Genomic DNA, 17544 nt, shown 5'->3' on the forward strand with positions numbered 1-17544 from the left:
AATATCTAAAACTCCTCTTTTTGAATGCATACACTTTGCAGTGAATCACCTCCCTTAATGAAAGGGGGTGTAGGACTGTTAAGGAAGGGTGACAAGTTGCCTGCAGTTAGGCATTTAGCAGTCAGACTTTAAGAGGTATTCGAGCTGATTAAGTGGTGAGAATTTTCAAAACATTAAGCTCTAAATTTGGATGAAATAACAACAAATTGTATATTAATAATAAAGCCCAAACTTGCTAGAAAGACCTTTACAAAGAATTTAAATTCAATTTGATTGCCCCGAGTTCCACCATGTTTTCAAAAACCCTATCTATGGGGTGTCTGGATGGCTCAGTTGGTTAAGCTGATTTCAGCTCAGGTCATCATCTCTCAGTTAGAGCCCCACATCAGGCTCTGTGCTGACAGCTAGGAGCCTGGAATGGGCTTTGGATCCTATGTCTCCCCCTTTCTCTACCCCTCCCTCACTTGTGCTCTATTTCTCTCAAAAATAAAACATAAAATTTTTTTTTAAAAAACAGCTATTTGGCTTCATACAAATAAGTGCTCATTCATTGTTTGTTTTTTAGGTATCTGAAACACATTTATACACAGCACAGATTTCCATGTTATTTTTTAATACATGGCTTCAATATTTTTACAGTTTATATATTTATATACTAAAATATAATGTGGTATTTTAGGTTATCAAATGGGTTTTCCAGGTATAGAATCCTAATGTCAAACATTAAACATAGAAAGGAAAAAAAGTACTATTTACAGATTCATGATTTACAACTGTCTTCCAAGAGTTTACTAAGTTATAAGTGAAAGGTCACTGGTACATAGTAGAGTTTCACTTATACTCAGTATACTAAAATAATCAAAAAATAATTAAAAAAAAAGAAAGAGAGGTAAAGCTTAAAAAAATATTTTAATAGGACTGGCCTTGTGGGCAATTCCTCAGAATGACTGAGAAAGGAGATCTCCCACTCTCCCACACAAACAGAATAAACTGACTCCTGAATAATAGAAAAAAATACAAGATTTTTTTAAACCCACCTACAATATGAATAAATTACAGGTCAATGAATAAATACCTCTATTTTCATGAGATGGTCCAGAAATTTGTCAAATCTACAAAACACCAGTTGAGACTGGAAATCCCATGGTTTTGGCTCATTTCCCATAAAATAGCTTGCAAGTTCTTTTCTATAATTGTAAAAAGACTTTTTGAATGTCTTGAAGATGTTAATGGCCACCTGCACCTTTTCCAAAGAGTCTTCGACTTCTTCCTTCAAAAGGTCTTCAGGTGAAAGGTAAATTATTGCCTAGGATTTAATGGAAAAAAAAATGTTTAGGGGTACCTGGTTCAGTCAGTTGAGTGTCTGGCTCTTGATTTCAGCTCCGGTCATGATCCCAGGGTCGTGGGATGGAGCCCTGTGTGGGGAACAGAGCCGGTTTAACATGTTCCCTGTACCCCTCCCCTGCACATCAACATGTGGTCTTAAAAAAATGTAATAATGTTGCTTTAAAAATATTTTTAATATGCTTAATTTTTTAGTGAAAACACCAGTTTCAATTAATCATTAACAATTTTTTTCAATTAATCATTTTTAAATGATAGATGTCTAGAATTAGGCCAGCAATGCTGTGAGAAAAAAAGTTCTAGAAATTGAGACACTTGGGTTTCAATGACAGATGTGAATACATTAGGACAATGTACAGGAGACTGAGACTCTACATTTCTGAATTTATACTTTCTAGCAGTGACCAAGTTTTTGCTAAGCTTTATAGGTATGACAATTGTATAACCAGAATTTGCATGGATATGTTTGCCACAAATATTCTGCATGATTATTCCTTCATAAAAAGACATACACAAGCTGAAAGGAGAAATCTCTGAGATCATGACCTTTAAAAATATAGTTATCTTACCTGGCAGCACTGGGTCATTTGTAAAGGTGAGAAAGAGCTGTTCTAGGGGAGGGTATCACTGGCAATTCTTTTAAGGTTAGCAAGTTCTTCAGGGAAATTAAGCACATTATAGGACATAAAATCTAGTGGGCATACACCATATAAACTAGCTTTAAATAAAGGAAACAGAAAGAGGAAAAGGGTTTTTAAAAGAAAGACTGAAGTAGAGGCACCTGGCTGGCTCAGTCAATCCAGCATTTGACTCCATCTCAGAGTCATGAGTTCAAGCCCCATGTTGGAAATAGAGCCTAGTATTAAAAAAGAGAGAGAGAGAGAGAGAGAGAGAGAGAGACTACGTAGCAGATTCACGTAGCACTGGCCAAAGTCTCCTAGGACAGTCATCTAGGTGCCTTCCTAACCTTCCTTTTCCATATTCGTTAAAAAACTGTAAATATATATACTTATATACTATTTCTTCCTGATGCATGTTAACCTCATATAAATTATCGGCTTAAATTTTGTGCCTTCAATTTTGAGTTTGCTTAGGAAGTTGTTACATATCTCAATGGAATATGTCATGAGAGCCATTGAGTTCAACCTACCAGATGGAAGGATTTATTTTCCTAAATGGAGACCTATTATCTTCCTTCTACGGTTAGGGGCTACGGTTTTGCATGTAATATAAACTGTGTCGTAAATTTGTAAGTAATAAAGTCATGTCATTTCCAAAACCCCTAACGATTAAAATCCTTTCAGGTTGAGCTGTGGAGTCCCAATCTATGCTCTTATTTCCCACTCAGACTGCATGGAAAATTAACCTTTGCACATAGGCTCCTAACACTGCACAGAGAACAGAGAAGCAAACTATTAGTAATCCCTTAGCAATGTAGGTTATAAACTAGTTCACATTTTGGTATGGGCTAGGGATTCCACAGACCTTTATCTACATACATTCTTCACAATCAATGTACACTGCATCCTTTTTGGAAGCTAAAATAATAAAAATCTATGGAGATCAATCAATTGCCTTCTATTTCAGAAGTCCCCTGTGACTAATTATCTAGATCTAACCTAACTTCTAGGCAGGCCATCCTTAAGTTCATTTCTTGCCCTTCATGACTCACCCTCGTACAAATTAGACAATTGCAGCAATGAACCTTCTGAAGACAAGGGTATAGGACTAAACAGTACTAACCATATGACGCCTCCTTTATCAGAAAATCCAGTCTATACCCTTTCAACTGGGAAGCCGGGTATTTGAGGGCAAAACCATCAACAAGGGATGGGAATCCTGGCTGTAATCCAGTTATAAGGGCCACTAACTGCTTTTGTGATGTTAGGTAAATTATCTCAGAATAGCTCAGTTTCCTTATCTGCAAAAGGAGAGAGATGAACTAGGTGAACCTTAAAATTTCTTTTAGCTGTTAGTCTCTGAATCATTTTCTCTCTATAGCAACTCTCTACAGTATATCCAACCAGGGGCAGTCTATTGTCCCCTACTCAATGGTATCAGCACAAACCAACAAAAAAGACTACCGATTTTAGGATGAACTGGTCCCACTTCAGAGGTCTTATAAGTTAACACACTGCTAACCAATTTATCAATAAGGCAATTAATCAGTTATTAATTAACCCATTTATCAGTGATATTATGTTAGTTTGACACCTGTCTTCCAGCTATTATTTTTATGTGTATTTATTTTAAGAGGGAGGGAGGAAAGGAGAGGCAGATTCTGCGGTGTCAGCATGGAGCTTGACCGTGGCTAAATCTCTCCAACAGTGAAATCTAACCTGAGCGGAAATCAAGAGTCAGTCGCTGAAGAGAATGAGCCAACCCAGGAGTTCCACCAGCTGTTGCTTTTCTATGTGCTTTTAGGGACTCATACTTCTGCTCAACGCTGATGTCTCAGACTTAAACTTTTCTTCACCTAGGATCTTGAAGGACAATATCCACAAGAGGGATGCCAAACCGTGGAAGAGACAGACTGGTGGGCCTAGAGTGGTCATTAGGTACAACAAGCAGGGAGTAGAGTCACGTTACCAGACAAAGGGGAAAAGCATCTATTTCCAAAAAAAAAAAAAAAGGACCCCTTACCAAAACTCCAATATGCTATCAGCTGAGGTGACCAGAAACTGGAACGCCTAGAGGGATCAGGCATATAATCGAAGGGAATGAAAGAGTCCAGGAACAACAGCAAATGGTGGAGACGATGGTCACCTACGCAGCACATGACCTTTCCAAAGGAGCACATGAAGCCCCAGCACTGGACTGTGCCAACAGGGATGGCACTGCCAGTGTTGCGAGATCTGTGACTCTTCAGGAGGCTGGGACACTGAAATTTAAATGAGACCTCTGCAATTTAAGCAGTATTTTTTTAAATTTTTTAAATATCATAAAAAATAAGAACACTGCACTGATGCATTAGCCAAATACAGGTGGTAGGATGCCAGGCAATGACCTATGATGTGTAAGACAGCAAGGGTTCACATGTTTCATAAACACATTAAGGTCAACAGATTCACGGAACACAAAGTTTATGAAAGCTTTGTGATGTGATGAAATTATAAAAAACACAAAATGTTTAAACAAGTATGAAATCAAGCAAGGAACGATTTAAGAAACATGTTACCACTATATACCCTATGAATCACCCCCAATCTTTTACAAATGGTAACGTTCAAAGCTGGCAAATTACAGTAAAACTTTTTGCACAGTGATAATAGAAATGTAATAGATATACGATTTAAAAAAGAATTTGTAGGGGCATCTATGTGGATCAGTCAGCTGAGCAGCTGACTCTTGATTTCAGCTCAGGTCATGATTCCAAGGTCATGAAATACAGCACCATGCCAGGCTCTGTGCTGACTGTGAAACCTGCTTAAGATTCTCTCTCTCCCTCTGCCCCCTCCTCCACTAGTGCTCTTTCTAAAATAGATTTTTTGGGAGCACCTGGGTGGCTCAGTCAGCTAAGTGTCTGACTTCGGCTCAGGTCATGATCTCATGGTCTGTGGGTTCGAGCCCTGTGTCAGGCTCTGTGCTGACAGCTCAAAGCCTAGAGCCTGCTTCAGATTCTGTATCTCCCTCTCTCTCTGTCCCTCCCCCACTTGCTCTCTGTCTCTCTCAAAATAAAATAAAGACATAATTTTTTTAAAAATAGATTTTTTTGAAAAAATAAAAAATAAGCACAATTAAAAATTGTTCAGGAGTCATAAAAAGATTGTGCCCTTAGATCAGCCTCAGAAATTTATATTAAACCAATTATCCAAGTCAAGGAAAAAGGGTTCCCACACCAAGTTGTTTTCTGCTTGTTGCTTTTAAAAAAGGAGACTGGAAGTAACTTCAATACTCAACAACAAAATAATTTCTCAAGGAGTAAAAAAAAAAAATAAAAATGATATGTATGATGAAATGTATAAATATATACAAATTTTGGGAGAACTAAGTATAATAAATGCTAATTTTAGGATATAAATCTGCAGGACTGTTTCCATTGTTATAAATCTTATGATAACTGAAGAAAATTCTCATTGCATCAGTATACCACATATTACATTGTAATTAAAAATCAAACCTCTTATTTTAACATATAGAGCCTAGGGGCACCTAGGTGGCTCAGCTGGTTAAGCATCGTACTCTTGAACTCAGCTCAGGTCATGATCCCAAAGGCATGGGATGGAGGGCTGCACTGGGCTCCAAACTCTGTATGGAGCCTGCTTAAGAGTCTTTTTCTCTCTGCCCCTCCCCCAGTTATGTGCACATGCTCTTCCTCTAAAAAAAAATAAAATTCAGAACCTAGTTTAATGTGTAACAAACTCTGCCATTTACAAACTGGGTGGTCTTGGAAAAGCTCTTTATCCTCTCTGGACTTTACGTTTTTATCAAATGGACCTACTAATAGTTTCTATGTCATATTGCTGTTAGGGGATTACATTTGTAGTTTTTGTAAAGACATAGAAGAGTTCCTCACAAATAACAGGCAATACACAGTGCTTGTTAAGGAAATATAAAAATAAATTACACAGCAAATGACTCGGGAAGAGTGGGGGAGAGCTTAGCTCTTCAGGGAACCCAGGTAGGAAAGTTGGCTCATTATTGATTTTTGACTCCTAACATGTTGGGGCACATTTACTACAAAGTTCACTTGGAGAATCAAGGAAATCAGGCCTCTGAAGCATCTGGACTGAAGCCAGAAACAGTAACTAAGCAACAAGAGAAGCTACGTTATTTCCTTGGGAGTTTGGCAAATAAACTAGTGACACAGACTAGGGGCCAGGAATAATAGATCTACAGGCTTAAAGGTAAGCAGGACTTCTTATCAATCTCTTGCTACAGTGAATAACCAGCTCTGGGATTTATCCACTAGCAGGGCTTTGGAGTAAAAGTTTTAACAGTTCTCAAAATGAGAGGAGGAGCCTTTAAAAGGTGTACAGAAGTTGTGGGTCTATTTGTTGACTCTCCAGTAAGGACCGCGGTCTTTAATGTGGAGATCCAAAGCCATTAGGACCCAGCACATTTGCTTAAGAACAAAGAAATAGAATGAAGCCAGAGGAGTAGATAAAATATAGCAAGGTATCTCCTATCAACAGTTACAACCCATTTGTGGGTCAATAGCTTAGAAATACCTTTGACTGGGGCGCCTGGGTGGCTCAGTCGGTTAAGCGTCCGACTTCGGCTCAGGTCATGATCACACGGTTCATGGGTTCAAGCTCTGCATCAGGCTCTGTGCTGACAGCTAGCTCAGAGCCTGGAGGCTGTTTCAGATTTTGTATCTTCCTCTCTCTCTGACCCTCCCCTGCTCATGCTGGCTGTCTCTCAGAAATAAGAAAGAGAGAGAGAGAGAGAAAGAGAGAGAAAGAGAGAAAGAGAGAAATAGGTTTGACTGTGTCTCTATTAAGTGCCACACTGGGCATTCCACTTAGGTTATCTCCTGATGCTCATAATAGCCCAGTGAGGCAGTATCCTCACAGATTTTTAAAGTCTGAAGAAGCAATTTAACTGCATTAGTGTTTCAATTAGAATCGAATCCAGGTTTGTCTGAGCACAAAGCCCTTTTCCATATACTCTACCTCTTTAAAAGCAGAAACACACACACCCCTAACTCAATTTCTTACTCCAAATACTCTGGACTGAAAGTTAGAAGACCTGTTTTCTAATCTGTATTTCACCCTAAATTGTCAGGGAAATTCAGCAAATGATGTGATTTTTCGAGTCTCAGATAATTCATAAAAAAAAAAAAAAAAAAAAAAAAAAAAAAAAAAAAAAAAAAAAAAAAAAAAAAAAAAAAAAAAAAAAAAAAAAAACCCTATCAGGGACTACATCGGCACACAGTTCCTAAACCACTGTTGTTTATCCTACAGCACTGGTCTCTTCGCTGCTTTCAACAGCCAGGCTCGGGACCTGGCCCAACAGGAACTGCAAGCTGCTTGCCTGGCCTGTGAGCACACGTTAAGGGTTCCACATGCCTCCCAACTTACCCCACGGTGTAGTCAAGCTTTTTCATTTTTTAAAAAATTTCTTTCTTTTGAGAGAGAAAGGAAGAGAGAACAAGAGAGGTAGAGAGAGAGCAAGAGCACACGCATGCAAGCGGGAGGGGGCAGAGAAAGAGTGATAGAGACTCCAAAGCAGGCTCCTCATTGTCAGCACGGAGCCTGAGATAGGGCTCGAATTCATGGACTGTGAAATCATGACCTCAGCCAAAACCAAGAGTTGGACACTTAACTGACTAAGCCACACAGACACTACAGTCTTTTTCATTTTCTATATGAGTCATAACATCAATACCACTAGGAGGCCTTAGACTAGATCAGGGATTTAGATCAATCACAGTTGTCCATCGTTCTCTGAGTAAGTGGTCCAGAACTGTCCTGAGAATTCCATATCCCCTGGCCCAATGATTGGCCCAACAATTGAATTAGAGCCCATTGGACCAGAATTAATAAAGATAGAGAGCCTCTTTTTAGAGAAGTTCTCTACTAGACGATATACTTCTGGAACTATTAAAAGCCACCATACGTAACATGTGATGAAAATAAAGTCAAACACAAGGAGCAAAATACAGGACGGCAGGGAGTTTTGAAATTATTATCTGAAACCTCTGAAATAAGCTATTCCACAAGCTACTGCATCCTTAGACTTTTCAGTTCATGTGAATCAGTACTTTTTTTTCCGCTTCAGTTTGTCCATTGCAGCTGGAGGCAATCTGCTTTTCATGGAAAGTATTCTTAACATTTCAAAATCTAGCCATATACACAGATTCTGTTTCTCTGACATGTGTTTTACAAACCTTAGTGGTTCAGCTACACAACTTGCTATGGAGCTTGCTATGGTGTGAATTGTGTCTCACCCCAAATTTTTATGTTGAAGCCTTTACTGTCAATGGGACCATCTAGAAATAAGCCTCAAGGAAGTTATTAAGGTTCAGTTAAGTCATAAAAGCAGGGTCCTAATCTGAGAGGACTGTGACTTAGTAAGAAGAGAGCTTTTTCTTTCTCCACCATGTGAGGACACAGAGAAAAGTTGGCAAGGCAGGAAGAAAAGACCTCTCACCAGAACATAACTGTAAGGGTACCTTGACCTGAGCCCCCAATCTCCAAAATTATAAGAAAACAATTTCTGAAAAGAAAGCCACCCAGTCTGTGGTATTGTTATGGCAGCTCAAGCAGACTAAGACACACCTCAACTGAGAACCACTGGATTACATACCCTCCAAATATCTTTCAGCTCTTAAATTATGTAATATTCTGATTTTATGGACCCAAGAAGAATGAAAGTTCACAGAAGAAATTTAAGAAAGCAGTCCAATTTTTTACAAAACATTTTTTTTTTTTTACAAATAGTTTATTGTCAAGTTGGTTTCCATATAACACCCAGTGCTCATCCCCACAAGTGTCCTCCTCCATTCCCATCTCCCCCCTCCCTCTCACATCCATCAGTCCTCTGTTTGTTTCTCAGCATTCGAGAGTCTCTCATGGTTTGCCTCTCTCCCTTTCCCCCACTATTTCCCCCCTTCTTCTCCCCCATGGTCCTCTGTTGAGTTCCTCCTAATCCTCCTATACGTGCAAACATATGATGTTTGTCCTCCTCTGCCTGACTTATTTCACTCAGCATCACACCCTCAAGGTCCATCCACGTTGCTACACATGGCCAGATTTCATTCTTTCTCATTGCCATGTAGTATTCCATGGTATAGATAAACCACATCTTCTTGATCCATTCATCTGTTGATGGACACTTAGGCTCTTTCCATGTTTTAGCTATTGTGGAGAGTGCTGCTATGAACATTGGAGTACATGTGCTCTTATGCCTCAGCATTTCTGTATCCCTTGGGTAAATTCCTAGCAGTGCTATTGCCGGGTCCTAGGGGAGTTCTATTGTTAGTTTCCTGAGGAACCTCCACTACAAAACATTTTAAAAGAGGAGCACCTAGGTGGCTCAGTCAGTTGGGTGTCTGATTCTTGATTTTGACTCAGGTCATGATCCCAGGGTCGTCGGATAGTGCCCCATACTGGCTCCCCACTCTCCTGCTCACTGCCCTCTCTAAAATAAAAATTATATACGTGTGTGTGTGTGTGTGTGTGTGTGTGTGTGTGTGTATAAACAAACATTTAGCAAGTGAAGAGTAGAGAATTGTAAGGATTTTTTAACATCAATAATGAATTCTTTTAATACAGCTGCACTACTGTTATTTAAATAATTTTTTCAGCCAGATTTTCTTAACTTACTTTACTTTCCAAAAGTCAATCAGTCATTGTTCCTGTGGAAACCAAAAGGAAAGCTACAAAAAAGCACTACGCCTATCTGTCTTTTATTAGAAGGTGCCATAAATCACATTGAAGAAAGGTAGGGTATTAAGCAAATCCAGTAACAAACTATCCTTTGAATGCACCTGACTGATTTCCAGAGCTTCTTTTGCCATTTAGAATAGGAAGTCACCTTTCTATTGGCCTTTGTTACCTCAACAGTCTTTTCTGAAGAAAGAAAGGAAAATAGTGTTCTGACTGAAGACTAGATGGTTTTTTTCACTGGCTTAATAAAACCCACCACATGGCAATGATTCCTCTTCTTCCTGTTTTTTAGTACTACATACCTGGTCAATGAGGAGATTGCAAAACTTCTGCAACAAAACTATAATCCGAGCAGGAGTATTATAAAACTTGGAATGACTCCAGATCAGACAGATGGTATGAAATAATGGGACGATGAGCACACGGATTTGCGGGAATTCTGTCTCCTGGAGACACTGAACGTGTCTTCTCAGGGGTCTCAGGAAAAGCTCTACATCCTCGGCTTCTAGGAGAGCTGCAAGGAAAGAAAACCACATGAACGTAATGGTGGTCTTTTCCTAAACTTCACAAGAAAACAAAGCAAAACAACAGAACTATACTGAAATGTGGTCTTCTCTTTTTTAGACTGATTGCCCTACAGACGACCTGCTACGGGTTTGGAAGGCCTTATACATAGTCGCTATATAGCAAACACTCAGGAGAGCCCTGGGACAGATGCCTACACAGCTCAAATAAATAGTAACTCAGTACTTGGTGGGAAAATACCTTTACAACCTAAAGAAATGTACTCAACTCCAGGAAACTGCTGGAATAAAAAATGGCTCCGAAGTTGCTGTCACTTTATAGTTTGGGTTACAAGCCTCATCACTACAATGTTAATTACTGCTAAGTAACAGGTACTGGCACAATTTAACGGTCTCGTCGCCGTGTCCTGGGAGAATAATGCAGGCAATGACTGGGAATTTTAGATTATTCAAAATGTAACAGTTAAAATTGTTAAGTATGGGTGATAAAAAATATTTTGGAACTAGAGACAGGTGAAGTTTGTACAACACTGTGAATGCACTAAATGTCATTCAACTCTACACTTTAAAATGAATTATCTTTATGTTAAATGAATTTTGCCTCAATTTTAAAAACTGTTAATCAGGAGTAAGGAGTATTTCTCAAACATGCTGTATTAAATAACCGAACACATATACGCATACATACACACACACATATGGAGAAAAATATTATCAATTACCACCTAATCTAATCCAAATCTTCTCTGGATTAAAATTAGTCATTTTAGAGGTTCCTGGCTGGCTCATTCAGAAAGCATGCAAATCAATCTCAGAATCATGAGGTCAAGCCCCACGGTGGGGGTAGAGCTTACTTAAAAAAAAAAAAAAATAGTCACCTTAATGTACGGTAAATGGATCTCCATCTCAGACTGCATTTTGTTCCTGAGACTACAAATACCTTTGATTAACTGAAAACAGGCTTTACTTATGATGGAAGGGAATGCAGCAAATTCTTATTTCCTGGTGTTATCTCAAAACATTCCTGTCTGGACCCGAGGCAGGCGGGCGGGTGACAAACAAATAAACCTGCCAACTTTTTTTTTTTTTTTGGCTGTGAGAGTGAGGAACGCACTCACTTATATTACTCCCCTTAACATATAACCAATTCATGCGCCCTAATGATAAAGACATAGGAAGAAAGAGAGGTTCCAGGTAGTCTTTTCCTCCCTGGTTCTGCTCGTGTTTTCAAAATAGTATGTCTTTACCCATGTTAATTTCAAAATTAAATTATTGCATCGAATAGCTAAGTACCTTTAAAATGTGGTAAGTTCAAGTGGTGATATTAAAAGGCCAAAGTATGTCCTTGGGAGTGGGCTGCCCACCTCTAACTGACAATGGCTTTGGGCCACTTGATCTACTGAGAGTATTTGTGTCTGAATCTCCAGTCCATGCGCTCATAAGGCCGTGAGTGACCCTGGGAGCTGTCCCTACAGATGCGTCATCCACAGAAAATGTTCATCTTCTACTAACACAAAAGAATTTGAGCAGCCTCTACTTATTGAGGACATACTTACTGTGTGCCTAGTACTTTGTACCCTGTATATTTTACCCTCACTTCAACGGTTCTGCCAGGAAAGGTTTTGCCCCCAGGGGTCATTTGGCAATGTCTGGAGACATTTTTAATTATCACAACGGCACCAGGGGGAGGCAGGGGGAGGACAGGGATGTTACAAAACATGCAGGAACGCATCACTTCCCACGACAAACATCCTGCCCAAAATGTTCACGGTGATAAGCACTGACAAGGCTGAGAAATATTGCTCTAATCCTCAGAACAATTCTGCAAGGAGGGTGTTAATATGCCACCTTGGCCGAGGAAAACCAGAGGCTCAGTGAATTTAAGATGTACTGAAATGATGTGGGACAAGTTAGAAAACAAAAGCGATTGTATTGTCAAAATAGACAAAAGGTGGAGTCATTGTTTCCAGGGTTTTCCATTAGCATTTCGGCTAATGGAAATGTTGTACTGTAATGCTGGTAAACCAGATGGATGATCAGGAAGATGAAATGTTTAAAATTAGTAGATACTAGAGAGGATGGAGAAAGCAGGAAGAGGCTACTGACTTCATTCACTCAACAAATTCTTATTAGCATAGGCCACAGGCCCTGGGAATACAAAGGTAATTCTTGAGGATTTTCACATACATGGTGTCACATCCATGATGCTCCCAACTCAATGGTAGAGGGAATTCCAAAAAAAAAAAAAAAGGTCCATCTGACTAAAAACATCATTTTGACCATCAAACTTGAATCAACTGGCATGCCACCTAGGGCTTGAGACAAGTACTTTTGCCTCCGTGTGATTCATAATTAAAAAAAACAAACAAAAAACCAAACATTTTCAAAGTGTATTTGAAGCATTTCCTAACCTTACCAAGGTTCTAATAGGAAGAAATTTAAAAGTAATTTTCTAATGTTAGAAACCAAAAAGTTATTTGTCCAATTATCTTATAATTTCATCACCTAAAACCTCAGTATGGTGTCTACGCCGACTTGCTTGAATAGGCCTAAAGGAACATGAACAGAAATCAAGAAACGAGAGGGCTGGCAACCCTGGGTGGAGCTGAAACTGGACAGTAAGGGGACAAGGAAAATTTCAATGAATACCTTTTTATAATTTCTGATTTTTAACAATGTGCATATACCCGTTCAAAATTCAACAAATAAACCCTTCTCTTCCATATGTTTAATCTTCACCCAAACTTCGATGAGGACTTTGAACATTTTTGAGCTAAGTGAGTGACAGATGCCAAGCAGATTCACAGACTCTATTCAAGAATCAATGGGCTAAGTGTAGCCCAGCTGTTGCCTAGGAAACTGCCACACTGAGCTTTCACTTACCTGCTGCAAAGGTCTTTCCCTTACACACACATTCCCATTAAAACTTCAATCTAGAGGCAGCTTGGCAGGAACCTATGATATAGCCTAAAACAGTTTAATAAACCTAGAGAATAAAGTACTGATGAGGACGAGTTTATCATTAGAAGAGCCAAGGGCAATCATTTCATGACCATGTTGATGGTAGAAAGGTAGATGAGGCTAGACAGGCATGCTAGTATGAGATCAGGAAGGACACCAACCCTCGGCCAAAAACCAAGACTCTTACCATTTTTCACAGCCATGAAAAGGTCCTTCAAAGTTGGAAAATAGCTGCTTTGTTTAATTTGCAGTATCTTAGCCATTTTGAGGACAACAGGAGCTTGAAGCTAAATTGAAGAAGAAAATTTAATATAAGCTAGATTAAGGTCTAAATAGATGCATTCGGTAATAAAATACTTAAAAATTCTATTGTACTCATGCACAACACACACGGTATTTAAAAAAATTCTTTTATGTTTTTATTTATTTCTGAGAGCGAGAGAGAGACAGACAGACAGACAGACAGTGTGAGCAGGGGAGGATCAGAGAGAGAGGGAGACACAGAATCCGAAACAGGCTCCAGGCTCCAAGCTGGCTGTCAGCACAGAGCCCGACACGGGGCCTGAACCTACAAACAGTGAGATCATGACCTGAGCCGAAGTCAGACACGTAACCGACTGAGCCACCCAGGCGCCCCACACACGGTATTTAATACGCAAAGATTTATCTGGCTTCAAGTTGAAAATAATTTCTAATAGCACTTTTTCCTTAAGCTTGAATTTTACTTTACATTTATAGCTCTTGAGTTCTCACAAAGTGTGTCAATTTACACTTTATGTGTAAAATATTAAACTTTCCACATAAAATTTCCAGCTGTGCTTCAGAAAATCTGAGAGACATGTGAAATGCAAATCAAGGTCTTAGTTTTCAGGACAGTAAGTGAAGGAACATGTAAGGCGAGCAGCAGAGGAAGCAAAGTTAGCTCTTCCAAAGCCACATCTCTCCACTAACCAAGACCCTACTCCTTCCTACATCAATTCAACCAACTAGATTAAATTTTACCATCTTTGACATTTCCCTGGGGAAAGCCTCTTATGCCACAGTGTTTCCAATTATTAAATCCTGTCAAAATATTCCCCAAATGGCAAAGTTACTTTTAATCCACATTCATTTCTAAAGCGCTTATCATATAAAACTTTGGAATAAGAAACGAGAACAGACTATTAAAACAGTATGTTAAACTATTGAAGTTATTGGAAGTCATTGCTCTAGAAACCAAATGCTACAATTGATTTTGCTAATTCAATTTATAAGCAATTTGCTGGGCTATCTACTTACTTGATCATAAATGCATGAGAGGTTCTCTCTCCTCATCACCCAGAAATCCAGTTCAGTTTGAGGATTTGAGTGAAGACCATTCAGCAAAGGCTGCACTGAATCCTTTTCTACAATTTCGTGGATTTGATGTGACCATTTAATGATCACTGACTCTATTGCATGCAGTACTCTCCTTTCGTTGGACTCTAGCATATAAACACTGAAACGATTAATAAAATAATTCAAAAACCAATTATTGCATCTAAATAAAGATAGCACTTGAATTTGAAGATGGATTTTATGTATCCATAAACTAGTTTTCCAAATTAAATACTCCAAAATCATATCCCTTATTTTTATAGCCCAGTTTTAGTTGTGTTGTAAACATTATTAAACAAATAATCCTAACCTCAAACCATTATTGCTAAAAGAAAGCTGTTAATATCAGGTCAGTTCTCACAGCCTACTTTTCTTATTATTTTTATTATTTTTATTTTTATTTATTTCTAGGGGAGAGAGAGAGAGAGACAGCATGAGCAGGGGAGGGTTAGAGAAAGAGGGAGATACAGACTCTGAAATAGGCTCCAGACTCTGAGCTGGCAGTCAGCACAGAGCCCAACACGGGGCTCGAACCCACGAACTGCGAGATCATGACCTAAGCGAAAGTCGGATGCTTAACCGACTAAGCCATCCAGGCGCCCCTCACAGCCTACTTTTAAGAGATGTACTTCGTGGGGCACTTGGGTGCCTCAGTCAGTTGAGCATCCGACTCTTGATTTCAGCTCAGGTCAGGATCCCAGGGTCGTGGGTGGGATGGAGCCCTGCATCAGGCTCTGCAATGAGCATGGAGCCTGCTTTAAAATTCTCTCTCTCCCTCTGCCCCTCTCCCCTGCTAACATTCTCTCTTTAAATAATTTTTTTAAAGTATACTTAGTAAGGAAATAATATACATGGTGCTCTGCACATTTTTTTAAAATGATATAATAATTGTCTTGCTAATAGCTTCTATGTTAATTGGGTATGTAGGCACTCCATTTGAATATCCAATATATACCATATCATAACATACTTGGTCTCTGAGTATTTCTGATCCGGGTCAATTCTTCCTGCAATCGTGGGAATTGGTAGAAGAGTTCTTCTCAACATTTTGCCCCGAAAAACATGCATTTTATTTTTCAGGACTTCTATGTGGTGTTCCATGTCTTGTGAAATAAAACAGGACCAGGATTTATGGTTGTTCCTATTAGAAAGAATGGGCACTAATATCTAAAGAGAGAGAGACATTTCCAAAAGAAGTTAATTTACAGACAATGTACTCCTCCAAAGATTTTCTTGTCATACAATATCAGCCACAAAACCACTCAATTTCTTAAATATCTTCCTACATTATCAAATTTACAAAGAGGACAAAAATCACTATTCCATTTAGACATAATCAATTAGACAAACACTTCTAAAGTGCAATTACTATACTGCTTGTTCATTCATTTACTCATTTATCAAACATTTGTGAAGATTCCCAGTGACTCCAACACGGCATAAAATAAGCACAACCATGTCAAGTAAGCAAACTGCTTTCTTAATGCAAACTGAGCACACTGACAAGTATAGGAATGAGAAAAATTTTATGAATCACACAGCAGCAAAAATAATCTTCTCAAGCCCTGGCATGCCAGTTGATTCAAGTTTGATGGTCAAAAAATGTTTATTAATCAGATGGACCTTTTCTGGAACTCCCTCTACCACTGGGCTGGGAGCATCATGGATCTGACACCATGTATGTTAAAACCTTCCAGAATTACCTTTGTATTCCCAGGCCTGTGGCCTATGTTAATAAGAATTTGCTGAGTGAATGAAGTTAGTAGTCGCTTCTTGCTTTCCCACTCCTCTCTAGTATCTACTAATTTTAAACACTTTTCATTTTTCTGATCATCTGTCTGGTTTACCCACATTACAGTACAAAATTTCCATTAGCTGAAATGCTCAGAAAACAAGCACTCCACCTTTTGTCTATTTTGACAATACAATTACTTTTGTTTTCTAAGTGTGTTGAAACTAGTCTTTCCAGATTTTATTATTACATTTTCTTGCTCAGCGCCGACTCCAAGTCAAGCTAGGAAAACAGAGTAAGAAGAAACATTCTCTTCTGGGAAGAAGCTCAGTGAGTTAGTTCCTTTGCTACAAGAACTGCCCTCATTAGAGCCATGTTCAGGATATAATGTGGAGACACAGGATAAACACCTGCCTCTGGAAGGTACAGGTGTTAGGGAAGACTTGCCACCAAAGTTGCTCCTTGATTAAAATGTCGAAGATGGGGGCCTTCCGGGTGGCATCAGTTAAGTGTCTGACTCTTGATTTCGGCTGAAGTCATGATCTCACAGTTCGTAGAATGGAACCCCCCATCAGGCGCTGTGCTGACAGTGGGGAGCCTGCTTGGGATTCTCATTCTCCCTCTCAGTCCCTCACCCACACACACATGTTGAAGTGCTTTCTCTCAAAATAAATAAATAAACTTAAAAATAAGTAAATAAAATGTTGAAGATGAAAGCTCAGAGCAGGCATTCCAGAAAACTGAACACCAATAAAATCACTCAGGGCTCCAGAAGTATAGTGTTTCTGGAAAACTGCCAGTCTGGGATTAGGTTTGAAAAAGAGAGGGTGGGGGGCACCTGGGTGGCTTAGTCGGTTAAGCGTCCGACTTTCGCTTAGGTCATGATCTCGCGGTTCGTGGGTTCAAGCCCCACTGTGCTTACTGCCCGCTCAGAGCCTGGAGCCTGTTTCAGTCTGTGACTCCCAATCTCTCTGACCCTCCCCTGCTCACGCTGTCTCTCTCTCTCTCTCTCCTAGAAATAAATAAAATATTAAAAAGAAAAAGAAAAAGAAAAAGAGAGGGTGGTTTACGAAGAGCTTTGGAAATCAGACTGAAGAGTTGAAGTTTACTGGTAGAACATTCCGTGACCCACTAGAAAACTTTCTAGACTAAATCCCCACTATCACCAACTATTTCTAAGTATCAGGCATGAGGAAAATTCTGGTTATTATGCATATCTAATTTACCGGTTACAGTTTCAAATTTTCACTCTACATATGATTCTGTGACAAAATCAACTTCTTTCAAATTTAAG

The 17544-nt window shown here is 39.1% G+C and overlaps 1 protein-coding gene across 1 annotated transcript in view; it reads right to left on the minus strand.

Annotated features, from left to right (window-relative positions):
* The window catches only part of DNAH11 (dynein axonemal heavy chain 11), a 353093-nt gene that overhangs the window by 319522 nt on the left and 16027 nt on the right, over nucleotides 1–17544 (minus strand). Inside the window, exons 3-7 of the mRNA XM_039238848.1 lie at nucleotides 15485–15685; nucleotides 14441–14623; nucleotides 13350–13449; nucleotides 9980–10191; nucleotides 1076–1306 (exon numbers count right to left, since the gene is read on the minus strand). Coding sequence (XP_039094779.1) covers nucleotides 1076–1306; nucleotides 9980–10191; nucleotides 13350–13449; nucleotides 14441–14623; nucleotides 15485–15685 — 927 coding nt within the window. The remainder of the gene's footprint in view (nucleotides 1–1075; nucleotides 1307–9979; nucleotides 10192–13349; nucleotides 13450–14440; nucleotides 14624–15484; nucleotides 15686–17544) is intronic.

This window comes from Hyaena hyaena, unplaced genomic scaffold, assembly GCF_003009895.1.
Source record: "Hyaena hyaena isolate Hyena2069 unplaced genomic scaffold, ASM300989v1 scaffold_149, whole genome shotgun sequence".
Lineage (NCBI taxonomy): Eukaryota > Metazoa > Chordata > Mammalia > Carnivora > Hyaenidae > Hyaena > Hyaena hyaena.